Source organism: Rhinolophus hipposideros (assembly GCF_964194185.1).
Source record: "Rhinolophus hipposideros genome assembly, chromosome: 4".
Taxonomy (NCBI): domain Eukaryota; kingdom Metazoa; phylum Chordata; class Mammalia; order Chiroptera; family Rhinolophidae; genus Rhinolophus; species Rhinolophus hipposideros.
Window position 1 is genome coordinate 45,903,070 of NC_138050.1, and position 27,987 is coordinate 45,931,056.

At 36.9% G+C, this 27,987-nt stretch overlaps 1 protein-coding gene across 1 annotated transcript; it reads left to right on the top strand.

Moving 5' to 3' along the window:
* The first annotated feature begins 81 nt into the window (after nucleotides 1–81).
* Nucleotides 82–27,987, top strand: BAG4 (BAG cochaperone 4). Its single transcript, XM_081046897.1, has 5 exons — nucleotides 82–405; nucleotides 16,496–16,603; nucleotides 22,922–23,176; nucleotides 23,611–23,865; nucleotides 24,612–27,987. The coding sequence occupies exons 1-5, from the start codon at nucleotides 136–138 to the stop codon at nucleotides 25,095–25,097; spliced, it is 1,374 nt and encodes a 457-aa protein (XP_080903023.1). The 5' UTR covers nucleotides 82–135; the 3' UTR covers nucleotides 25,098–27,987.

Genomic DNA, 27,987 nt, shown 5'->3' on the forward strand with positions numbered 1-27,987 from the left:
AAGGGGCGGTACCAGGCCTGGGATTGGCTGTTGTCGGCCGACCCCCTTCATGGTTGTCCATTCCCTGTCGCTGGCAGGGGCCTGCGCAATGAGCCGGCCGTGGGGGGCGGGAATCGCTTCGGGGCAGCGGTGCCCATGTCGGCCTTAAGGCGCTCGGGCTACGGCCCCAGTGACGGTCCGTCTTATGGCCGCTACTATGGGCCTGGGGGTGGAGATATGCCCGTGCATGCACCTCCACCCTTATATCCTCCTCGCTCTGAACCTCCTCAGCCTCCCATTTCCTGGCGGGTGCGCGGGGGCGGCCCTGCTGAGACCGCTTGGCCAGGAGAAGGCGGAGGAGGCGATGGCTACTATCCCTCTGGAGGTCCCTGGACGGAGCCGGGTCGAGCTGGAGGAAACCACCAGGTGAGCTTCGCGCCATCTGTCCTAGGAGGTTCTGGTAGGGGGTTCTTTGGGTGTGGGGGCCATTGGGATTAGTATACCCCCTGAGTTCGTATCGGATCGAGTTGCATATTTGTTTTCCTCATTGGGGGGTTTGTAGAAAGAAGACTGGGATCGTGGGTGGGGAGATATGCCTGTGTTCGCCTTGCCCCTCCGTTTCTGCTTCGACCATAATAAATGTCTATTACCATTAAAAAAGGAAAAAGGATCCTGCCCTGACTTGCTAAGCTAGGTAGAGGATGCGGAATCTCGCCTGCGAACGATGTTGGGCTGAAGTGACCCGGCTCTGCTTTTTGAGCTCTAGCAATTTATCCTGCGTGGCTCGTCAGGCCTGCTCTCCCCCCGAGACGGGAGGTGGCTGCAGCCCCCGCCGTCCTTCAGCAACCTCTTCCGCGGGGAAGGAATTTAGGAAGGAGGTGGGGGGAATGTGGGCAGTTAGCCCTTTGTCCCTGATGCTTTGCCTGGGATTGACTCAACGAGTAATCAGTGTGGGGAAGTATTTTTACGTGGATTGTTTTATTTCATCTTCACGGCGACTGCAACATAAATGCCATTACAGCGACCCTATTAAAGAACTGTTGGCTCTGAGAGGTTAATTCAACTTGCGCAATAGAGTCGGACCTATGACATTTCTTATATTCTTGCCAGAAACGTACAGTACTTCTGTTTTGTCAATGCAGTATTTTTCGTAGAGAATTATTACACAATGGGTGTGTGTGGGGGGGTCACATCTCTCTTTCAGAAATTATAACACCCTCATTGTTTGAAAACGTAGTAGTGAAATTCCCATACATTGCTGGTGGGAATGTAAAATGGTTCAGTGCTTTGTAAAATAGTTTGGCAGTTCCTCAAAATATTAAGCACAGAGTTAGCATATTACTCAGCAAGTCTGCTCATGGATATACCTGGGGGGGGGGGTGCCCCCAAAAGATGTATACACATTTTAAGATATGCTATCTGTGCTCAAGCAGTAGTTCGTGGTAATCAGAAGTGTCTGGATGCTGATGGTAACCACTTTGAGCACCTCTTGTACTTGCAGAAGTCAAACGTGACTTGTTTCACCTTTTGTTATTGGTATATGTTGAGTATTTCATTTAGTACAGTTTTTTCCTTTTAAAATGTGTATACATTTTTTGGCACCCTCTATATGCAAGAGAATTGGAAACATGTGTACTAAAAACTTGTATACGCATATTCACAGCAACGTTATTCGTAATAGCCAAAAAGTGGAAATAACCCAAATGTCCATCAACTGATGAATAGGTAAAATATGGAATATTCGTACAATGAAATTACATAGCCATAGAAAGGAATGAAGTACTGTACATACATTCTACAACATGGATGAACCCTGAAAACATAATGCTGCGTGAACAAAGCCTGTCAGGTAGACCACATATTGTATGCTTTCATTTATATAAAATGTCCAGAATAAGCAAATCTGTAGAGTCAGACATTAGTGCTTGCCAGGGGCTTGGGGACTGGGGACATTGGGAGTGATAGATAAAAAGTAAGGGGTTTTTTTGGGGGATGATGAAAATATTCTGAAATTAGATAGTGACGATGATTATACAACTTTGAAGATGCTAAAAACCATTGACTTGTACACTTAAGAGGGTAGGTTTTATGGTATGTTAGTTGCATCTTTAAAAAGTTGTATGAGAAAAAAGCATGTTGTAGTGAGAGATTAATTATGAAGAGAGGTCCATATTTTCTGTCTAAATCTAGAATAATTAGCCTGTGGGACTTGAATCCCATGCTAGAGTGATGAACTGTTTGGCCTATAAGTAGGCAAATTAGACCGAAGACCAAGGGAGAGGAGAGGACCACTGATGACTTCTACTTGGGCTTGCAGTATTATCAAAACAAAAGTGTGTTTTCAGGGTGAGGTTAGAGAAGTTAAGATGTTAGTATTGTGTAGATGTAAGGTATGGTAGGAGCATAGCGTGTACATAGGCTGGGTGATGGTGTGGCAGTGTTGGAGATAAAGCTGGGATGTGTACTGGACGTTTGTAAACCATTTCAGGAGTTTATCTTCCAGATTGATGTTTCTGAAACTTGAAAAGTATAGGATTATAATTTATGCAGCAATAGAAAATTAATACAAAAGATTTGCATGTTGCAAATGTTTTTTTTTCCAAATTTGTTTTTAAACTTTACAGTGGTTTTGATATATAAGTTTTACATTTTTTATATAATCAAATATGTCAAACAAACAAAGGTATAGGAGCCTTTTAAAACCGTACTACTCAAAAAGTGTGGTCCTTTGACCAGAAGCTTCGGTGTTGCTTGGAGGTTGTTAGAAATACAGAATCTCCTGCTCCAAACTTACTGCTGCATTTTAATAAAAGCCCCAGGTGATATGTATGCACGTTCATGTTTGAGAAGCACGGCTATATAGAATTGAATATATTGAGATGGTGTTGTAGTGAACCAACCACTGCAAAGACTTGGCTCTATACATTACAGTGTGGCAGGAGAAAAAAACAGAAATCTACCTTTCCCTGTTTTCTTTCTTTTCTTACTTGGTTGGCTGTACTTGGCAGCATTGTAGTTTGATTTCTGAATTAGCAGCATCTGCATTACTTAGAAGCTTGTTGAAAATGCTGTATCTCAGGTCCTGCCCCAGACTTACCGAATCAGAATGTGCATTTCACCAAGATCTGTAGCTGATTTACATGTTCTCCCAGAATGAGAGAGGAGAGGGCGAGAGATATCTGAGATGGAAGCGGAGGCCCCATTGGATTATAACCTAATCTCAGAAGTGATACAACATCATACTGGTCATAGAGACCAACACTGGTACAATGGGAGAGGCGAGGTACAAAGTTCACAAGGATTATGAATACCAGGAGTCAGGAAATGATGAACGTCTAAGTATTACCTTGTCTTGTACACCTGAAATGAATAAATTAAAAAAAAAAAATTCATTCCAAAAAAAAAGAAAAAGGAGTCAGGGATCATTGGGAGCCATCCTGGAGGAGGATTACAGTGGCAAGGAATGGGGAGACCGAACTCAACTAGGTTCCCAGAGTAGTTCAGAAGAGAGGGAAAAGGGCATGTGTTTGAACACTGTATGAATGTAGACAGGTTTCTTTCAACATTTTATTGTAAACATTTTCAAACATACAGAAAAGTTGAAAGAATTGTACAGTGAATACCCGTATATCCACCATCTAGATTCTGTAATTAGCATTTATTAAATTTGCTTTATCACATCTCTTACTTTTTGGATGCATTTCAAAACAACTTGCATAGATTTGAAAGACATTTTCAAAAGTATGTATCAATTGGAAGTGAAGGAGAAACTGAAGGTGATTCTGAGGTTTTAGTATTTCACAGGATTAAAAAGGAAGAGGAACAGGTTTTCATGGTTTAATTTTGTACCAAAAGAACTAGTGATTGGTTAATAGAGGAGCTTAAAAAATATGAAATACCAAGACTTGGCAAGGGTTTAAGTACTGCCTTTATTTCATTTCTGCTGGGAGCCAGTTAGTCTCGGTAGTTAGTCATGTGCCAAGCTCTGCATGCAATATATGTTATGACATATGTAATGAGATGATTAAAGAGAAATTTGTGATTTTTCTGTTTTTTTCTGTGTTTTTTTTTTTTTAATGTCTAATTTTCAAGTCTTTGTGGCATTCAGTTGTCTGTGGGAACAAAATAGATGTGGAGGGCTCTGGAGGAAGGTAGGGGCTGGAGATGATGAGTTGAGAGTCATCAAATATAAACATAACTGAATTACCCAACTGGGTAATGTTGCCAGGGGAGATCTTTGAGAGTCTAGAATAGGTGACAGTGAAAGAGGATCCAAAAGAAGACTGAGAGATGATAATACTCCAAATGATAAGTAGGAAAATCAGGAAAGTCATGTGATGCAAACCAAGCAAGAACACAATTATTTGTAGGTAAGTGGTATGAGAATTGAAAAGAAGCTGTTGATTTGGCAGTTAAAAAGATATTGTGGATTTTCATGGTGGGAGTTTTAAATAGTATTAAAGTAATGAATGGGAGGTTTGGATGAGAAGATAGTGTAGACTGTACTTCCAAAAGTTTGTTAGTAAATGAGAAAGTAGTCACTTGCCTGGAACCAGAATTTTTAGGATTAGGTGGCTTCAGTATGTTGAAGCAGAGGAGAGTAATTTAGTAGATTGAGAAAAAGAAAATGCGAACAAAAGGATAGAGTATGGCATGGGAAGACTGGGATTAAGAAGTGAGGAAGAATTGAGAAACCTCTTCCCAAGCTAAAGGGGGATAGAATAAGTTTGGAGTTGGAGGAGAGGGACATCGAGGAGCTTATAGCTCCTGGTGTCTTTTCTTGGTGAAGTAGAAGGCTAGATCCTCTGAGAGGAAAGGGAGTGGGATGGGATAACCTGGGAACTTGATATGGTAAATGTTTGAATCAGGTGCTGGGGGAAGGGGGAAATTGTAGAGAAGCACGGAAGACATTTAAATGAGATTAAAAATAAAAACTTTGTGACGATGGTCAATACAGGAGCATAAAGTGCTTTTTAGTGATTTTTGGAATATGTAGCTATAAAAGTCATTTAAAATGTACTTTTCTAATAAGTTTTGTCTAATTCTTGTGAAAACAAACAAATTTGTAAATGGAACGTAGGTAGTAGCAGGAGTACTCAGATTCCTCTACTGTCAGATTTGTTCGGGCTGGGGTTATTTTTTGGAAGCATATTGATAAGTCACTTTGTAAATTTAACCATATGTCCACTTTTTACAAAACTAGTTAGTTCTACTTCTAAGATAAATATGAAAGGAGTTGACTCCAGCCTTTATCTGAGATTTAGGTATTTCTTCTCAAAAGAGAAGAAAGGAAATAAATGTATTATCTTCTTGTATAATTTTAATCAAATTTCTTTTGCCACAAAACTTTAAGTCACATTATTATCACTTGTGAAAACCTTTTATTATCTCTAATTTAATCATCGTTTATCACCTTTGTCTCCTTTCAGAAAACAAAAAGTTTGGAAAGAGTTAGGCACATGATAAAATTGGCAACTTTTTTTTATGAACAGAGGTCAGCCTTAGCCAGCTTCCTGTGAAACCAAATGCTGTTTCATAGAATTACGGTCATGTTAGGAGGGCCAGGGGCTATGGACTTTCACTGATACTGGGGATAGTTTTAGATTAGTCTGAAGAAGCAAAGACAATCTTTTTTAATAATACTTAAATAATTAATTTTTACCATTGAAGACATTCTTTTTTTCATTAAAAAGTAAGGAATGTTTATAGGCTGTAAGTTTTACCTTTTTAAAGGTACAGTTATATGAGTTTTGACAAATGCATGCAGTCATGTAACCATTACCACAATCAAGGTATAGATAATGATCCACCCTTTTCTTTTTTAAAAATACTCCTACATAAGATGGAAGATTTAATTTTCATTCATCTCTAAACCTGTTAAAATTACAGCAAAGGAACTGTGTTTCTCATTTTTTAAAAAGTGTTATTATAAGCTTATTTGTATAACATGTATAACACATTCAGTATTTTGAATGTTTCGATCGTTTGCAATCATTCTTTTTATTGCTTAAATTATCCCATAGTATGCCAGTGGGAGCTCCTCATTGGCTTCTAAGTCCTTTTGACATGACCCATTGATGTTTGACAGCTTCCTTGATTTCTGGTACAAGATGTGCCAGGCTCATTTTGTGTATATTCTGTCCCAGACACATAATCAGCAATTTCTTTAAGGAGTCCTGATTTATATATCTGTGTGTGTGTGTGTGCGTGTGTGTGTGTATAATTTTAGCTAGGAATTATATTTAGAAGCTGAATATGTCAGGATCCAAGCAGGAAAACACAAGCTACACTACTTTGTTTGTTTGTTTGGTTGGTTGTTTTTAAAGAGAGAATTTCATTTAGGAAATCAGTTAAATGTGTATTGGAGATCTGAAAAGGCAAAAAGAGAAAATGGAAGTAACACAGAGGATAGTAACTGCAGGAAATAGCTACAACTCCTAGGACGGGGGAATAAAGAGAAGAGGTTGGGTTATTACAACCTGGAAACTTGGAAGAATGGCCTGGGAGAGCTGGAACCCAGGAGGCGGCACTGTTTAGCAGAGGCTGATACCTCTAAACGGGTTCTAGGGAAACAGGAATCTGGAGACTGCTTCTAACTGACTGCCATCTCCAGGTTAAAGGGCATTGCTCGGCTGACGCTGACAGAAACTGCAAGCAAGCAAATAAACAGGAAGGAGCAAATCCATTCTCCCCTCTAACCTAGTGCCTCCCTATTGGCAGAACCAAATAGTAAGCAAGTGGCAAAGGAGAAATGTTTGCAGTCTCTGAATCCTGCATCACAGAAGTTTATCATAGAATTCTGTATTTGAGCTGAGGGATAATAGCTTAATAACTAGTGTGGAAGTCACGTTAGGGTCCTAGGTGTACTGATTGCTATTGTGTTGTCATTGCTTCTAGACCTTTTTATTGAACAGAGTTATAAAATAAATACTTTTAAACGGAAAATAAATGAGTTTGTATTTACATTAATTTAAATTTAACATTATAGGTTATTTTTACTTCTTTGTATTTATTACTTTTTCAATTATATAGAAAATTATGGTTCCTAACAATATTAAGATAATTACAAATACTTGCAATAATAACCCTACAATAATATGTAAAATAAGATCCAAATAATGCCAGGTTCCAGTACGGGCATGACAGTGTGAGGAGCTCTGTGGACCCAGTCTCCAGTGAAACAGGTGAAAATTATTTTTAAAAAGCAACCAATTAAGTCTCTGGAAATGGTCCTAGAAGAGAGAGCCAGTGAAGAAACATTTATTTTAGAAAATTTACTCAAACTCAGTAACAACAGTGAGAATCTGTACTATTTGAACCAAGACCTGCTCCATGTCTCCCCCTCCCAGCTCAGTGGGACAAACTCCATTCCAGACGGGTGCAGCGAGGAAACGCTTCTGCTACCACATCCCAGTCAGCGGGTTATCGTCCTGGGAGGGGCGGACACCAACATTTCTCATCTTGCTTCCAGCTACTGTTGCTGAGGTCGAGATCGGGGAACTGTGGCCGGGTTGTGGTGGTTCCCTTCCTCTGCCCCAGCTGTTTGTGGGATGGAGGCTTTACCTTAGGCAGGGCACTGCTGCAATATGGGGGTCTCATGACCCTCACCTGGGATTGTAAGGCGAGCTGAGAAGGCCGAGGCTACTGCCTTTCTTTCCGGGTGCTCAGCCCTTAAAGTAGGGGTGTTTCTCAGAGAATCACACCATTGTCCCCAGCCCAGCTGCAGAGTGTGGCTCAGATACTTTATCTAGAGGCAGAAGCAGGCTGTGACACAGGTGGCTCCTAATCTTTTCCTGGAGGAACTAGCTTTATTCTCAGCAGGGTGCGGGGGGGGGGGGGCTGAAGCCTAAGGATGCTCTCAAAAAATGGTTGAGGTTGTTGTGAGAGGCAATTGGGAGTAAATTGGTAGATTCTTTGGAGAAACAGACTAAACTGTAGGCCAGATAGTTTGCCGCAGAGAATCAGGGAAAGAGATAGCTGGGAGGAGCCCTTTGGGGTCAGAACAAATCTCAAGTACTGACTTTGGGAAGTGTCTCTTCCAGGAAGCCCAAATTTGGTGGGATCAGTTTGTAGAGCAAGTTATATCCCAGCCTCTTGTGGAAAACAGTAGGGAGGTCAGCTGGAAATTTGGACCTTTAACAGCTAGGTGTGGTCAAAGGAAAGACACACACACACACACACACACACACACACACATTCAATACAGAAATTAAAATGCTACATTAGAAAATATTCATTTAATGCAAAAGAAAGCAGTAAAAGAAGAATAGAGGAACAAAAACAGACATGAGATCCAGAAAACAAAAAAAGTAAAATGGCAGATATAAATCTAACTTTATCAATTAAATGTGACTGGATTGAACAGCCCAATCAAAGACAGAGATTATCATAATGGATAAAAAAGAAGATCCAACTATATGCTATTGTAAGATAATAGAATACACACACACACACACACACACACACACACACACACACACGTCTCGACTCCAGGTTCCTGGCATAGAGCTGCTGAAACCCTTGTACTCCTAAGTGATAAGAGCACTAGGATTATTTTTTGTTCTAATATTTGATCAGTGACCCCTGTTCCTGTCTAAGGGCTCCTAAATCCCTTGGAATTTCCTGAGTGATAGGAGTGTCTTTGTTCTAATAAGGTGACTCTGGGTGTTCTTCTGGATGGGGGCTGATCACTAGAAAGCCCAAGGCATGATTAGAAGCTTGGAATTTTCATCCCCACTCATTCCCCAGAGAGGGGACAGGCTGGAGGTAAAGTTAATAATCGATCATGCCTATGTGAGAAAGCCCACATCAAAATCCCACTAGTATGGGGTTCAGAGAACTTCCAGGTTGGTAACACATCCACATGCTGGGAGGATGACAGACAGACCTCAGCTCCACAGAAACAGAAGTTCTAGTGCTTGGGATACTCCAAGACCTTGCTGTATGCATCTCTTCATCTGGCTGTTCATCTATATTGTTTGTCATATCCTTTAATAAACTGGCAAATGTATTTCCTGAATTTTGTGTGCTGTACTAGCAAATCATCAAATTCAAGGGAGAGGAGTTCATCGGAACCTCCAATTTGTAGCCAAGTCGCACAGAAGTTGTGGATAACCTGGGCACATACTACTTGTGATTGGCATCTGAAGTGGGGGGGCTGTCTCATGGGACTCAGCCACTAACTTGTAGGATATGATGCTATCTGCAGGTAAATATTGTCAGAATTGAATTAAATTGTAGGATACCCAGCTGGTGTTGCAGAACTGCTTGGTATAGGAAAAAAAAAAACTCCGCACATCTGTCATCAGAAGTGTTGTAAGTGTGGTAGTATGTGTGAGGATAAAGGAGAAACATAGGAGTGGCAGGTTTTTCCTTCTCAGCTGTCTACAGAAGACACATTTCAGATTTAAAGATACAAAAATGGCTTGAAAGTAAAAGGATGGAAAAAGAAATACACAAACAGTAACTAGAAGACCTGATAAAAAGGTCAATTCATCAGGAGATATAACAATTATAAATATGTATACAACTAATAACAAAATACCAAAATATATGAAGGAAAAACTTACAGAAATAAAGGGAGAAATAAACAATTCAATAATAATAGAGAATTCAGTACCCCACTTTCATTGATAGATAAACAACTAGACATAAGATCAACAAGGAAATAGAAGATTTGAACAACTGTAAACCAATTAGGCCTAATAGACATCTTTAGAACACTTCACCCACCAACATAATATACATTCTTTTCAAGTGCACATGAAGCATTCTTTGGCATAAACCATATACTAGCCATAAAACAAATCTTAATAAATATGAAAGGGTAGAAATAATACAAAGTATGTTCTCCAGCCACAATGTAATGGAATTAGAAATTAATAGCAGGAAAAACTGGGAAACTCGCAAATATGTGGCAATTAAATAAAACACTCCTAAATAACCAGCTTGTTGAAGAAGAAAGCAAAGGGAAAATAAAAAATACTTTGAGATGAATGAAAGTGAAGACACAACATACCAAAACTTAAGAGATGCAGTTAAAGTAGTAGTGCTTAGAGGGAAATTTATAGCTGTAAATGCCTGCATTAAGAAAGAATGATCTCAGGCAGGCCTGGTGGCTCATGGGTCATGGGTTCTCAACCACAAGGTTGCTGGTTTGACTCCTGCAAGGGATGGTGGGCTGCGCCCCCTGCAACTAAGATTGAAAGGACAACAACTTGACTTGGAAAAAAGTCCTGGAAGTGTACACAATAAAGTCCTGCTCCCCTAAAAAAAAGAAAAAAGAAAGAATGATCTCAAATTAATAGCCTTCAATCTCAAGACACTGGAAAAGAATAAATTAAACCTAAAGCAAGCAGTAGGTAGGTCATAATAAGAATAAGAGTGGAAATTAATAGAGGATAGAAAAACAATAGAGGAAATCAATGCAACTAAAGGCTGGTTCTTTGAAAAAATCAACAAAATAGATTGACTCAGAAAAAAGGAGAGAAGACTTAAATAACTAGTCAGAAATGAAAGAGGGGACATTGCCACTTATCTCAGAAATATAAAGGATTATAATGGAATACTATGAAAAATTGTATGTCAATAAATTAGGTAACTTAGAGGAAATGGAGAAATTCTTAGTAAGATACAAACTACCAAAACTAACTCAAGAAGAAATAGAAAATCTTAATAGACCTGTAACAAGTAAGGAGATTGAATTGGTAATAAAAAAAACAACTACCCACAAAGAAAGCCCAAGCCCAGGTACACTGATGAATTCTACCAAACATTTAAAGAACTGATACTAATTCTTTATAAACTTTCTAAAAAATAGGAGAGAATGCCTCTAAACTCCTTCTATGAAGCCATTATTACCCTGCTACCAAAACCAGACAAAGATATCACAAAAATGTACAAGCCAATATCTCTTACGAATATGAATGCAAAAATCCTTAAAAAAAACCCCAGCAAACTGAATATAGTAACATATAAAAAGAATTATATGCCACGACCAAATGGGATTTATCCTAGGAATGCAAGGTTGATTTAACATCCGAAAATCAATGTAACTCACCATGTCAATTGAATAAAAAACAAACCCTTATGATTATCTCAACACATATAGATATAGCACATTTGACAAAACCCAGTGCTCGCTCTTGATAAAAATGCTTCAGAAATACACGGAAAGTTTTTTACCTGATAAAGGGTATCTGTAAAACACCCACAGCCCGCCTTATACTTAATAATGAAATACTGGATGCTTTCCTACAAGATCAGGAACAAGACAAGTACATCTGCTCTTGCCACTTCTATTCAACATGTGCTGGAGGTTCTAGCCAGGGCAACTGGGCAAGGAAAAGAAATAAAGAGGCATATATAACCTATATGTCTGTATGGAATAGAAGTAAGAGTCCAGAAATAAATCCAGGTGACTATCTACAGTCAGTTGATTTTTGACAAGGATGTCAAGACCGCTCAGTGGAGGGAAAGCATAGTCTATGGCACAACACACAGTGCCATGACAAGTGGATAGCCACATGCAAAGAATACAGTTGGACTCTCTCACACCATATATAAAAATGAACTAAAAATGGATCATAGACCTACATGTAAGACCTAAAACTATAAAACCCTTAGAAGAAACAGAGTGGTAAATCTTCATTACTTTGGATTTGACAATCGTTTCTTAAATAAGAACCAAAAGCACAACCAACAAAAGAAAAAAAAATAGATAAATTGGAATTCTTCTAAAGTAAGAATTTTTGTAGTTCAAACGACACTATCAAGAAAGTGAAAAGGAAAAACATGTTTGCAAATCATATATTTGAAAGAGCACTTGTGTCTAGAATGTATCAAGAAGTTTTAAAGCTGAACAATAAAAAATAGAACTAACCCAATTTAAAAATGGGTAAAATATCAGAACAGATAGTTTTGTAAAGAAAGTATACAAATGGCCAAGGGGCACAAGAAATGGTCATGAGGGAGCTGCAAATCAAATCACAAGGAGATGCCAGTTCATACCCAATAGGATTGTTATAAAAACAAACAAAACCACAGAAAAAACGAGTATTGGTGAGGATGGGGATAAATTAGAACCCTGATATGTTGCTGATGGGAATGTAAAATAGTGCATCTGCTTTGGAAAAGTTTTCCAGTTCCTCAAATTGTTAAACAGAGTCACCATATGACCCAGCAGTTCCGCTTCTAGGTATATACCCCAAGAGAACTGAAAACATATGTCCACATAAAAATTATTAACGAATGTTGGTAGCAGTATTATTCAAAATAGCCAAAAAGCAGCAACAATCCAAATACCCATCAACTGATGAATGGATAAGCAAAACGTATTATTTATGTACAATGGAATATTATTTGGCCACAAAAAGGAATGAAGTACTGATACATGCTACAACATAGTTGAACCTCAAAAATGTTATGCTAAGTGAAAGAAACTAGTCACAAGATATCACATGCTTTCTGATTCCATTTATGTGAAATATCCAGAATAGGCCAATCTAGAGAGAGAAACTAAGTAAGTGGTGGTGTAGCTCTGGGGGAATGGGGAGATGAGGATATAGTGAAAGTAAAGGGTACAGTATTTCCTTTTGAGGTTTTGAAAATGTTCTAAAATTGTGGTAATGATTACACATATCTGTGATGATACTAAAAACCATGAATTATACAATTTAAATAGGCAAATTGTATGGTAGTGAACTCTATCTCACTAAAGCTGTTAATAAAAATAATAATGCCAATCCAATACAATGAGTAACAGTTAACTAATGGATGCAGTTTGGGTTTCTTTGCAGTTCAGCTTGTTCTTAGAAAACAACAAATATCTTCCACTGAAGATATACAGACAAAATAATGTGATTTAAAAGTCATATTATTTAAGTAGTTTTAAAATAGTTTTTTCCTGTGTGGTTATGTCAGCAACCTGATATTATTGTATTCGTTGACTTTTCCTATAGTAAAAAAACAACTCCAAGAGTTGTGGCTTACAACAATAAACATTTATTTCTAGCTCATGTTCTGAATCCACTACAGTGGCTCTACTCCAGGTTTCGGGTTGAGGTCAGGTTTGCTCATGTATATTATCGTCCTGACTCAAGCTAAAATCACAGCTCCTATATGGGATTTGCTGGTCTCATGGTGGAGGGGAGGAGTGCAAAAAGGATTTGTATTGCCTCCTAAATCCTTTGGAGTTAGCACACTGACACTTTTACTCATATTTCTTTGTTTTGCATAAAAGGTTAAATTGCATTTTTTTAAATATGTGAGTTTATACTTGTATCTCCTGTTCAAATCCACCATATGTGGTTCTTCCTTATCTTTTTCCATTCAGTATAACATCTTCTCTTCCCCATGTGAAAATACTGGTTCCCAATAAATTGCTCTATTTATTCCCTCTATTCTACAATATACATAAAATGGTTTAAAAAACTAAAACACTAATATTACTAATAACATTCCCTGTAAAGTTTGATATTTATTCGTATTTCTTTTGCCTTTAGACTATATACCACTAAGGATATCCATTTAGAAAACTGCTCAAGATTTACTTGGATTAATTATTTGTGTATGTGTGTGGTTATCAATTTCTTTGTCTTTTTTAAAAGATAAAGTACAGTTTGAATTCATTATGATATTTCCAATTCAAAGTAAGGATTTAAAATTAAAAAATGTTTTTATTCTTACATCTCTTACCTCCTACTGTGAAAATACTGATTTCCAACCACACCAGCATAATCATTCATTTGCAACTTCAATACCCACATAATGATACCAAAATAACAATACCAGCGATGTTAGTAATTATTTTAAAAATACACTTTTTAAAATTGTTTTTGGTACTCTATAAGTATGTATATCTCAGTCAAATCACTGTGCTTTATATATTCATTTGAAATAGTTTCTCTTTGTGAGATTGTTCTTTCAATTCATTGCTTAGTGTTTTTTGTTTTGTTTTTCTTTTAGGGATTTAAAAATATTTAATTATTTTATTTTATTTTTTTTTAGTATATGTGCTGCCGAAGCGAGTACCTTTTTTTTTTTTGAAGTGTGTTTTTCCAGGACCCATCAGCTCCAAGTCAAGTAGTTGTTTCAATCTAGTCGTGGAGGGCGCAGCTCACGATGGCCCATGTGGGGATCGAACCAGCAACCTTGTTAAGAGCACCGCATTCTAACCAACTGAGCTAACCAGCCGCCCTCCGTTATCTATTGTAATCGTGTAAAATACTTAGAGTTGTTCTAAAGTCAAATGCACAAAACAGTATATTTAAGTGAAGTCTACCTTCAATCTTTGCTCCACAGTTTTATTTTTTAACTTTTTGTTATGGAAACTTTCAAATAGATTTTAAAAACTAGTATAATAAAACTCCCAGATGTTCATCACTGATCTTCAGCAATTATTAGGTTATTGTTAATCTTGTTTATACACCAATCACGTGCCACATGGTTAGTTTTATGGTAGTTTAAAAATATGTTACAATATTTGTTTAGGATAGTCTTGAGGGCTGGTTTGTATTCTAATAGATTTGCTCTACTAGGAGAAATAGATGATTCATGAAAGAGTAGAGGTAACTGCAAGAGTAAAGTCTTAGGAGGTAAGAGGTTATGTGGTCCAGAGCTCTATGGAAGGACTGGTCTTTAGTAAGGGCAAAGACACTTCACTGATGCTTTCTGGGAAGACAGTGACAGATGTGGTACATTGACAGATTTAGTCAGTAGGAAGATGAAGGAGTTTCTGTCTGCTGCTACTGCTGCTACTTTTTAAGTGGAATATGAGATAAAGTCAGTTGAAAAATGAGGGGTGGGATAAGAGGATATTGGAGACTTGAGGGGACAGGAAGGGTAATATCGTTGCCAGGCAGCACAGAGTGCCTATTTCAGATTTGTGGTCATGAATTTGTAGTGAAACCAGAGAGCTTGTTGTGTTTTTCTCCATCAAATGTTTATTAGGTTGGTGCAAAAGTAATTGAGGTTTAAAAGGTTAAAAATAATTGTAAAAACCACAATTACTTTTGCACCAACCTAATAGATGAAGTACAGACAATGGATTTTTAAGTTAAACTGAGTTAGTTTTTTTGTAGGGTGAGTATATTTGAGGGAAAGAGTGGCAAGGGATTTAGGTGTTGCGAAGCTGAATAAGCAAGGGAAGACATGGGTCAGATGAGGGATGACAGGTGGAAAGGTAGTAAAAATGTGTGGTACCTCAGAGAATCAGTAGGAAAGAACCGAAACCGGGATAGTTCTGGGAATTAAGGGATTAGTTCAACATGCTGTGGGGAAGACAGCTTCAACTCTTGTCTTTTCATCTCTGCTCAAGATTCAAATTCTTGGTAGAGAGAAATCAATTAATTGGTCAAATGCTACCCCTTAACCAGGAGAAGGGAGGGAGGGAATTAATCAAATTGCCTGACTGAGAAATTTTGCAAGATAAGATAAGATCTGAAGTTTGCATGTGACTTTTTAAAAAAAATCTTACTATTGTCTACTTTCTATGTTATGTAAAAGAGATGTTACTTGTCCAACTTGTATAATGTCATATGGAATAATTACATGCTTTGCAAACAGTATTATGAAACTGATAAGTAGTGCAGTTAAGCTGAGATGGTGATAATTAAGCTCTCAGTGATTACAACTGCCAGTGAATTTCTTTGTGAAACCACATTTGAAGTTTGGGGGAAAAAATTCAAAGATCCTGTTTTAAGCTTAAAACTACTTAAGCTACAAAGTTCAAAGCAGAATAACTCAGTTTATATGATAACAAATGTATATATTAAACCAGACTCTGAAAAGTTTTGATTTGATCTAGTCTGTTACCAGAATTTATTGGCTTATTGCAAATAATTTCATTAACTTTTGAGTTGGAGTGAAAAGCTGTAGGGATTAATGTCATTTCCTTGGTGAAAATTACCAAGCTGTACTATATCAACTACTGATAGGAAGTTAGTTGTAGGCTGCCAGCAGAAATTTTAGCTATAGCAGAGAGAATAGGAATATGAAAAAGTAGTGTGGGGCCAGGCAAAGAAGTTGAGTATTGAAGATGTATGTATTTGAAATAAAAGTTTAGTGAAGTAAATTTGAAGTAAAGTAGTAACATTTTTAAGTTCCAAAGTTGTTGAAACAAGTAAATACTACTTTTGTTAACAATGGCAAAGAACTATAATTGTGCTGTACTAATTAAATTAGTAGTGATGGGATTAGTGATTGGAGAGGGAGAAAGGACTCTAGTGTCTCTGGTTTCGCTAATCATCTTGATGTAGTAGAGTTTCTTTATATATTTGACCTGGTAACATTGGCACAACGCATGAGAACCGGCTTTTACTAGACAGTCAATAATTACTTTGTTTCAGGACATGTGATTTCCCATATATCTGCAACAATTTAATAATGAGTGATTTTATAGTGGGGTTCTATTGCTTTTTTTTTTTTGAAACTTACACCTGCTTCTACCAACTTTTCAGAATGATGTAAGAATATTAGTAAAAGTGAATTTATTTTTATTTTCCTTTTTCGTTTTCAGGAGCAGCCGCCATATCCTAGCTACAATTCTAACTACTGGAATTCTCCTGCCCGGCCTAGGGCTCCTTACCCAAGTACATATCCTGTAAGACCGGAAATGCAAGGCCAGGTATGGTCTAAAATTGACAGACTTTCTGAATTTTTTTCTTTTTTTTAAAGATTTTATTGGGGAAGGGGAACAGGACTTTATTGGGGAACAGTGTGTACTTCCAGGACTTTTTCCAAGTCAAGTTGTTGTCCTTTCAATCTTAGTTGTAGAGGGCGCAGCTCAGCTCCAGGTCCAGTAGCCGTTGTTAGTTGCAGGGGGCGCAGCCCACCATCCCTTGGGGGAGTCGAACCAGCAACCTTGTGGTTGAGAGGACCCGCTCCAACCAACTGAGCCACGCTCCAACCAACTGAGCCATCCGGGAGCTCAGTGGCAGCTCAGCTCAAGGTGCCATGTTCAATCTTAGTTGCAGGGGGCAGAGCCCACCATCCCTTGCGGAACTCGAGGAGTTGAACCAATAACCTTGTGGTTGAGAGCCCACTGGCCCCTGTGGGAATCGAACCGACAGCCTTCGATGTTAGGAGCATGGAGATCCAACTGCCTGAGGCATCATGCCGTCCAAAATTTGATTTTTTAAAAATATAATTGACATTATATTGGTTTCAGATGTACAATATAATAATTCAGTATTTGTATGTATTGCGAATGATCACCATAATCAGTAGTTAACATCCATCATAACACATAGTTACAAACTTTTTTCTTGTGGTGAAACCTTTTAAAATTTACTTAGCAACTTTTAAGTATACAATAAAGTATTGTTTTCTATAGTCACCAGGATGTACATTATATCCCCCAGACTTATTTAGTTTATAATTGGAAGTTTGTACCTTTCGACCACCATCTATTCCTGTTGTGCCCCACTTCTCCTCCCTCAACCCCCTTCCTGCCCTGCACCAATCTGTTCTCTGTATCTGTAAGTTGGGTTGTTTTTTTGTTGTTTTTGTTTAGATTCCACATATAAATGAGATCATACAGTACCTTGTTTCCCCGAAAATAAGACCTAGCTGGACCATCAGCTCTAATGCATCTTTTGGAGAAAAATTAACATAAGAAATTAATATAAATATAAAAATTAATATATATATAATAAAATAAAAATAAATATAAAAACTAAAAAATTAAGATAAGGTCTTATGTTATATAAGACCAGGGGTCTTATATTAAAGTAAAAGAAGACCGAATCTTATATTAATTTTTGCTCCCAAAGATGCATTAGAGCTGATGGTCCGGTGAGGTCTTATTTGTTTGGGGAAACACGGTATTATATTTGTCTTTTTTGGTCTGACTTACTTCACTTAGCATAATGCCCGCAAGGTCCATCCATGTTGTTTCAAATGGCAAGATTTTCTTCTATTTTTATGGCTGAATAATATTCCATCGTATACATAGATACCACATTTTCTTTGTAGATCCATTTATGGACACTTAGGTTGTTTCTCTGTCTTGGCTATCGTAATAATGTTTCAGTGAACGTGGAGGTGCAGATATCTTTTTGAGTTAATGTTTTCGTTTCCTTTGGATATATTCCCAGAAGTAGCATTGCTGAATCATAAGGTAGTTCTATTTTTAATTTTTTGAGAAACCTCAGTACTGTTTTTCATAGTGGCTACAGCAATTTACATTCCCACCAGCAGTGTACAAGGGTTCCCTTTTCTCCACCTCCTTGCCAACAATTGTTATTTCTGGTCTTTTTTGATAACAGCCATTCTAATTGGTGTGAGGGTGGTATTTCATTGTGGTTTTGATTTACATTTCCCTGATGATTAGTGATGTTAAGCATCGTTTCATGTACCTGCTGGCCATCTATATATCTTCTTTGGAAAAATGTCTATTCAGATCTTCTGCCTATTTTTTGATTTGATTGTTTTTGTTTGTTTGTTTGTTTTGCTGTTTAGTTGTATGAATTCTTTATATATTTGTGATATTAACCCCTTATCAGAAATTTGATTTACAAAAATTGTCTCCCATGCACTAGGTTGCCTTTTCATTTTGTTGATGGTTTCTGTTGCTGTGTAGAAGCTTTTTAGTTTGATGTTATCCCAATTGTTTATTTTTTTCTTTTGGTGTAAGAAAATTTGACTCCTTATGACAAATGTTTAATTTTAAATATTTCAAGCCTAATGAAAAAGTACAGAAAATATATACATCTTTTTATCTAGCACCTAGTTTTGTAAGTTTTTACGTTTGCCACATTTGTTTCAGATTTTTAAAACGAAGTAAACCAAATACAATTGAAGCCCCATGTAATACTTCTTTCCATTTTCTTGTTATATTATCTTATATATGTTTTTATGCTTTCACTACTTGTATATGCATTTATATAGTATTATTTAACATGTTTTTAAACTTGATACGAATGGTTTCATATTAGCGTTTTTCTGCAGCTTGCCTTTTTTATTCAACATTGTTTTTTATTTTTCTGTTGTATAACATATAAGGTAAGACTTTCCCTAGGGTATGGAATTGTTGGGCTTGGGTATGTACATCTTTATTAAATATATTTAATTATGTAAAATAAATATATTTTATTATGTATTTATATAATAAAATATATTTTATTATATAAGACTTATAGTAAAATAAGAGGTCTTATAGTAAAATAAGACCGGGTCTTATATAATTTTCTTTATTTAATTTTTGCTCCAAAAGATGCATTAGAGCTGACGGTCCAGCCAGGTCTTATTTTCCGGGAAACACGGTAATTGTGTCATCCTATTCCTGTGGCTGAAATTGAGAAGCAGACGTTGCTTAGTCATTACTTAGCACTGCATGCTTGTGATTTGGCCATGTACCATAAACTTCACCCTGTAATGTGTACAATTCAGTTGTTTTTAGTACATTCACAAGGTTGTACAACTATAATCATTTATTTTAAAGGGGAACTGGGTTGTAAAATACAGCTTATTAAGTACTGTTGTCAGGAGTTCCTGTGAGACAAAAATTGGAGTAGTTCTGTAAGTGGAGATAATGCATGAGGAAGCAACTGGTGGATGGATAATAATAGATTCGGCAATTCCAAAAATGAGTATTAGAAATTCAAGTTGATGTTGACAATTACGAAAATTTGGAGTATTTTGTGGTAAAGTCTTCAGTGTTTTTCAATGTAAGCACAACAGGAGGAGTTGTGGTGTTGCTAGAGGAAATTTTTTTTTTTGCAGGCTTATGTCTGTTTGCTATTTGGTATTCTTACTAAATGGCAAGGGAATTCATTAAACAGTGTATCGGTTCCTGAGTGAAGGACCTGACCACTTTTCTTTGGATTCTACATTGACAGAACAGTCCATCAACTGTGAAACCATCTTTTGGAAGAAGTATTTCATACTGGATAATCTTGAACTTGTAATGAGACGCCATATGGTGTGATGTTGTTTTAACTTTGAATGCTACATATCTACATTTACATTGATCTTGCAAATCAAGAACAAGAGCAAGAGTTGGAATTTCTCTGAATTTTCAGAGCTCCAGTCTCTTGATTTCTTCTGGAACCCAGAATGAGACTTTTACAGAAAGTCAGTGACTGTCAAATATTTTATTTAATTCTTCTTCAGTTTCAGATTTCATCTCTTCTCATATCAGCTGACAAATTTCAAATCACAGAAGTTTCCCTTCATTAAGTAGTCTACTTGAATACTGATGAAGTAATTATGGTTCTAGCAGCCCACTGGATTCTAGGCACACTTGGGATTTCATGATATTTTTAATAGCATAAAAAATTTTTTTTATCATAGAAATGAATATAACTTTATTATTACAAATTTGGGAAATAAAGAAAAGGGGAAAAACACTCTTAATTCTGCCATCCTAATGGGGGGGCAGAGTTTGCCATCCCAAAATATGCTTTTTGAGACATGGATTATTTTAAGCTGGTTATTTTTAAGAAACAAAACACTCAGAAAAAACCCTCCCCTTTACCTGCCTGAAGGAATTCCAGTAGAAAAACCTGTTTAAAGGATGGGAGCTATTCACTTTAGCTACTCACTTTAGCATATTTACATTAACATACATGAATTAAGTGTGGCATACACGGATGGATCCATATAAGTCTGTCAGATTCCCCTCTGTGTCCTATTGTTTCTGGGTAGCCCAGCAATCATTTATTTACGTATTTGCTTTTTCTCATCTACCTGTGAATTGCCTGCTCTCCCTTTGAAATACTAGACCCCTGCCTCCCTCTCCTCAGTCCAGAATGGCATCGAAATCTCAATTGTCCAGTGTGATCTTGGATCTCATGTTCTTACAGAATTCCTGAATGGAACTCTTGAATGTACATACGTAATAAATTTGATCATTTTCTCCTGTTAATCTGTCTCATGTTAATTTATTAGTCTGGCCAGAAGAACTTAAAAAGGGTGGAGGAAAATTGTTTTCATCCCCCACACTAATATATCCATAATTTGGTAGATTTGTCAGTCTTTTTCCTAGCATGTTTGCACAGCTTTAAACTTATTGTACATACACTTTTTCATATGACTTTTCATGTATCTTATGTACTTTCCATGTTAATCCCCCATGTACTCTCAGCTTCAGTAAGCATCAGTACATGACCATTTTGTTTCATCTTTATACTTGGAGTATTTTGAAGCAAATTCCAGACATCACATTATTTCATTTATAAATAAATGTGTATCTTTATGATATAAGGAAGTTTTAAAAACATTGTCATAATGCCATTATTAAAATTAAAAGTAATTCTTAACATCATCAAATGTCTGGTCAGTTCTAACAGTGAATTTTTAAGGCAGAATAAAATTTCCTCAATGAATAGTCCATAATCTACTTAATCATTCCATTATAGGACATTTAGGTGGTTGACAATTTTATATGATTATAAATAATGCTATGATGAACAAATTAATGCCTATCACTTTTTCTCTAGTTGAATCATTTTCTTAGTAAGGATTTCTAGAAGTTGAATACAGTAAAGAAAGTCACATGATGTTTGATCAATGCTCCAACTGTGTATGCCGTATTAAGGGATTTCTTTGTTTAGTCACAGCAGCCCATCTGTGGAAGACCCTTGACAGCCTCCTAGAGGCTTTAACAAAGGGGTGGTTCATTGTCCTGCTCTGGGGATGCCTTGCTGGATCTTCAGTTGCACCTCTCCCAGGCTATGTGGTGATAATAGCCTGTCTTTTATTCTCTTGCATAAAAGTATGGCTAAGAATTTAAATTATTTTCCATAGTTTTACGACCTCCCACTTCGATCTATCCCACTTTTTGATATGTTAGGTAGGAATCAAATTTGAATTCCATTTTCTTCATCCATTAGCAGTGGTACAAGATGTCAGGATTTTTTTAAAAAATTTTTAATAAATTTTATTGGGGAACATTGGGGAACAGTGTGTCTCTCCAGGACCCATCAGCTCCAACTCATTGCCCTTCAATCTAGTTGTGGAGGGCGCAGCTCAGCTCCAAGTCCAGTCGCCATTTTCAATCTTAGTTGCAGAAGGCGCAGCCCACCATCCCATGCGGGACTTGAACCGGCAACCTTGTTGTTGAGAGCTCGCGCTCTAACCAAATGAGCCATCCAGCCGCCCCAGGATTTTTTTTTATTGAGGTATAACTAAAGTATTAGTTAGAGGTGTACAACATAATAATGATTTGATATTTGTATACATTGCAAAATGATCACCACAAGAAGTCTAGATAACATCCCAGGATTCTTATTCTTCTATCTAAATTGGGAAACATTATGTAGTTTTAGAGAGAAAGATGAGTACTGGAAAACTTGATTCTATGTGTTAACCATTTTAAAAGGTAAAGTGGAAATTAATAGAAAACATTAAGGTAATCATTTAAATTTAGAGTTTAGATTTAATTTTGTTTGGATTACTAAACTGAGGATTGTTGGTGTCAGTAATAGTCTGGATAGGTGATTTAAAACTACAGTAAGCAATCATGAGGAATTTGTATTGTCGGCTGTTATTATTTGGGAAGTAGAGAGGGATAATACAAAGAACATGAGCTTTGGTGTTCTGGGTTCATTTCTTGACCTTGACATAACTATACCAACAGTATTATAAATAATTACCATTTATTGACTGTACTACGTGCTGGCACTATGTGCTGAGCATTTTATGTATGTCATCTCATTTAATTTTCACAATAACCCTGCAAGATAAACTTATGATCTCCATTTTCCTCATGGAGAAACTAAAGCTCGGAGAGGTTATGACACAGACTCTCCAGTGATAATCTGAGTTTAATATATGGTGTGTGATTATAATAGAGAAAGAATGCTTCAAAAATTGCTTAGTAGTTCATATTGTCATTAATTAATTACTGATCTCTTCCCACAGTTTTCAAAGTTGGGCATTAAGTCAGGGCATTTCAACTCTTCTACTCATCTTGTTTTCTCTCAACTTTGCTTTTTTACAGAGTTTGAATTCCTATACAAATGGAGCATATGGCTCACCATACCCCGCTGGCCCTGGGGCAAATACTGCCTCATATTCTGGGGCTTATTACACACCTGGATATACTCAGACCAGTTACCCCACAGAGGTTCCAAGCACTTACCGTTCACCTGGCAACAGCCCAACCCCAGTCTCGCGTTGGATGTATCCCCAGCCCGACTGCCAGGCGGAAGCACCTCCTCTTAGGGGGCAGGTGCCAGGGTATCCTGCTTCACAGGTGAGCATTTTTTGGTTGCATTTATATTTTTCAATATTCTGTTAATGATGCCATGTTTATTTCTCTGTTCACTTTAAGAGGAGTTCTAATACGTCTTTATTTGTGCTTCCTTATAGCATATGGGTCCACTTATTTATAGTATCTGTGGAGCAGACTTATGTTGTGCTTTAGCCATTGAATTTTAGGTCCTATTCCTTCTGAGTTTAATTCTCACCAAATATGCCCCCGATATCTTTGGAACCAAGCTTTTTTATGCTTGGAGAAATTACTGTAACTGATCAGAGATGCTACAGTTTCTCTCAGTAGTAGCTAAAGTATACTGTGTTAGCAGAGAGGAAGCATCTCAGAATCTGTTTATACTAGAATATTTTCATTACTTCTTCAAGGGTTTGTTTTTCGGCAATAACCGCCGTATTTCCTTCTTCTCAATCTAGAACCCTGGAACGACCCTGCCCCATTATCCTTATGGGAATGGCAATCGTAGTGTTCCACAGCCAGGACCGTCTGTACGACCACAAGAGGACTCCTGGGCTTCTCCTGGTGCTTATGGAATGGGAGCCCGTTACCCCTGGCCTTCAGCTGTGCCCTCAGCACCACCTGGGAATCTCTACATGAGTGAAAGTACTTCACCATGGCCTAGCAGTGGCTCTCCTCAACCACCTCCTTCACCACCACCCCAGCAGTCCAAGGTAGGAGACCTTCTAAACATTGTTCTTTTGATGTTTGGGTAATGAATAAAGCACCACATGACACTTTTCTGCATTACCCTGTATTAAATGGGGACTAACTGCAAGAAGTTGGTGAGTGCAACCTGTAGCTTTACCTAGCCCAGTTTTTTGTGTTGTTTTTTTTTAAGACTATTTTTTACAGCAGTTTTTGGTTCACATCCTCTTTTTAAAAGAAATGAATGCTCATTTCCTGTTTGTTGTAATACTATCTGAGTGTTAAAATCAAAGATGATTGTATTTTATTATCTCAATCTATAGACAGAAGGAAGACAAAACCAAGGTGAAATTGTATGGTTTAATTAAACCAAAGACTCGAACATCATTTGCTTGTGGCTGGGTTACTTTCCAGATCTGTCTGAAGGTTTTAACTCTCCGGAGAAAACTATCTAATTCCTATTTATTAAGTCACTCAGTGGAGTGTGAGGTGGTAAGGATAGATTACGAGGTGTTTATGATGATGACCTGCCTCAGGGTAGCTTCCAGCCATTATCCTCAGGAATTCTCTGCTTTTATTTGACAAGGCATTCCCTTTTATCTTTTTAGGGTTGTGTTTTTCTCAAAGCATTAAAGAAAGAGGTCCAGTTTTATTGGTGGGAAATCTTTTCATGTACCTTCCTGGTCAGATGGAAGAAGTGGGCTAACAAATTTGATGTTGATGGATTCCCATTAAAACGGCTTTTTTTCTCTCTTTGCTCTCCTACTCCAAGGATTCCTCATATCCCTATAGCCAATCAGATCAAGGCATGAACCGGCACAACTTTCCTTGCAGCGTCCATCAGTATGAGTCCTCGGGAACAACGAACAATGACAATTCAGATATGCTGGAGTCCCAAGTCCAATATAGTGCTGAGCCTCAGCTGTATGGTAATGCCACCAATGAAAATCCCTGCAATCAAGATCAAAGTAATAATCTTCCTGAAGAGTGTTTATCTTCAGATGAAGGTACTCCCCCGAGTATTAAAAAAATCATACACGTGCTGGAGAAGGTCCAATATCTAGAGCAAGAAGTAGAAGAGTTTGTAGGAAAAAAGACAGACAAAGCATACTGGCTTCTGGAAGAGATGCTAACCAAGGAACTTTTGGAACTGGATTCCGTTGAAACTGGAGGCCAGGACTCTGTCCGGCAGGCCAGAAAAGAGGCTGTTTGTAAAATCCAAGCCATACTGGAAAAATTGGAAAAAAAAGGATTGTGAATGGATTTAGAACAAAGGGGAAGCCTGCTAATAACTTGACCAAAGCATTCTTGATTTTGGTTAATTACCCTCTTTTTGAGATGCCTGTTGATGACAAGAAGCAATACATTCCAACTTTCCTGTGATTCAAAACTTGAAAAACTGGTAAAGGTCTTGGAAAAACATTTTTGTTACGAGTTGTTTTCAGTTTTCAGACCAATGAATGTAATAGGAAACTGTGGAATTGTCAATATTGCCAAGTAGATTCATTCTTTAAGAAATTTATGGATATCTGCAAGCTGCTTCTTATCAGCAGGAGGGAAATACACTTTATGTAACAGGCTTATCAAAAACCTACCAGATGAAACTGGATATAATCTGAAGCAAACAGCCTCTGTTTTCTAAAACATCTGGTTACTTGTCACATTTTTGTACATTGTGACTGCTTTCAACATACCCTTCATGTATAATTACAGCTTGGACTTTAGCCTTGTTGGACCTGTTTTGTTTTGTTATTTGCAGTTCACAAATGTAGTATTATTCTCTACTTCTTGGTACATTTTGTAGTAATATGTTTAATATAATTATTCAAGAGACTATATTGACAGCCAGATAGTATGGCATTTCTGAATGATTTTATATCTTTTCACCACTTGAATATATTGCAATGTGTAGTGAATTCCTGAGGTAAATTGTCTCTTTTTCTGTACAGATCATTAGTTTAGAGTTTTACCACTTCTGCTTTTCATGTTAACAGTGGAAGGCCAATTTGGAAATGATATGGGCATAGGAATGAAAATCTTTGTGGCCATTTTTCTTTTTTGCCATTGTATTGTACTTAGATAAAGATCCACTTTAAAATTTCTTTTCTTTGGGGTGGCCGCATAGCTCAGTTGGTTAGAGCATGGTGCTGGTAGCACCAAGGTTGCCAGTTCGATCCCCGTATGGGCCACTGTGAGCTGTGCCCTCCTTAAAAAAAAAAAAAAAAACAACTTTTTTTTCCATTAACTATATTTTCACTATATGCATCCACATGGGAGCATTGTGATAGATAACAAATGAAAAATTAAATGCCACAGTGGACAGAAATAATAACTGTAAAAGTAATAAACACTACTATTTGGGAATGTTGTTCTCCATCTAAAATATTAGTTTTACCAACAAGATCCCTATGAGCAGACTTCAGCTCAGTTTATAGTCAAAACAATGAGGGTAAAAGAAAATTCATGCTCAGGGAATGAATCAGCCATAGTTAGAGTGTGAAATTATTTTTTTGTTTTAAAGGTAGATTTGATGTTTATTTCCCTAGAATAAATTGCATAGAAAGTATTGCCTGTTTTATAAAAAGATGTTTATTACCATTAAGAACAGTCATTGAGCCAAATTTAAGGATCTTAGCTGGACTATTGTATAGAAGAGACTTAGGTAAATAACTTACTTTTTACACCTGAAGTGAGTTCTAGTATACAGTATCTGTTATTTGAAAAACATCTGTTTCTTAATAAGATATCCAAGTGATATCTTTTTTTTTTTTTGACTGCCAGGCCTATTAGTGATAATAAATCTATCAGTCATCTCCTCTCTTCATTACAAAAACCAATACAAACATATTTTATGATGAGAAGAAATGGAATAAAAATATTGGCTGCATCTTATGGCTGGGATGAGTGAGTTTATGAAATAATATAGTGATAATTTTATTCTAGGATTTTAAGTTTTGGCCTAATATAGGAATGTTAAAAAAGTCTTTACTATGAAAAATAGGAAATTGTACTTGATACTAAGATTTAAAGAGGAAGGGAGACCCTTAAAGCAAAGTTAGCATAAACCAGTGAGACAATGACCAGTTCAGGAGAGAACACTACTGAGTGCCCAGGATAGCAGTTCTCATTGTCTTGATACACACACACACACACACACACACACACACACACACAGACATCATAAACATACATGTATATGTGTGTATATGCTTTTTAAGTTATTTTTAATTTTGAGATAATTTTAGACCTCCTGAAGAGTTGTGAAAAAGTAGTTTCTGTATGCTCTTCATTCAACTTCCCCTTCTGTTAACATCTTACATAACCATCGAACATTTGTCAAATTAAGAAATTAGCCTTGATATAATACTATTAACTAAAGTAGAGATTTTAAAAAGTAGAGATTTTCTTAGCCTTTTAACTAATGTCCTTTTACTTACTGTTCCAGGATCCAATCCAGGATCCCACCTTGCATTTAGTTGTCATGTCTCCGTAGTGTCCTCCAATCTGTGACAGTATATTATGACACCTGATGTTGTAATGTATTTCTGGTGGTGTTAACCTTAATCACTACCTAAGGTGGTGTCTGCTAGGATTCTCTACTGAAAATTACTATATTTCCTTTGTGATGACTAAATATTTGCTGGAGATAATTTGAGACTATGCAAATGTCCTGTTTCTGCTTAAACTGTTGCTCACTTATTTTCATATCCATTGGTAGATCTTGCTTGTGTCAGTTACTATTGTGGAGTTCTAATGGTGATTTTCTATTTCTCTCATTCCTTCTACATTTATTAATTGGATTTTTCTGTAAGGAAGGGTTATTGCTTCTGAATTTATATTTTTAATTATAATAAGATATAGAACTTAAAACTGTAAACTATTAAAATTATTCAAAATACCAATGTCAAAGAAAGGAAAACTAAATTGGTAACCTGTTTCAGAAAATACAAGTATAATGAACTTATGAAAGAAAGTAGTATGTATGATTTGTGGATTTGGTTCAGTTTTTGAGTTAATATTGACTCCAGACTGAATCCAAAATATTCTTGAAATTTCACATCTGGACTTTTAAAAGTGTCTAAATTTATATTACTTTGTGGATAATTTTTGTCAAAATCTTGAATAAAGTTACCCAGACCTGGCATGTT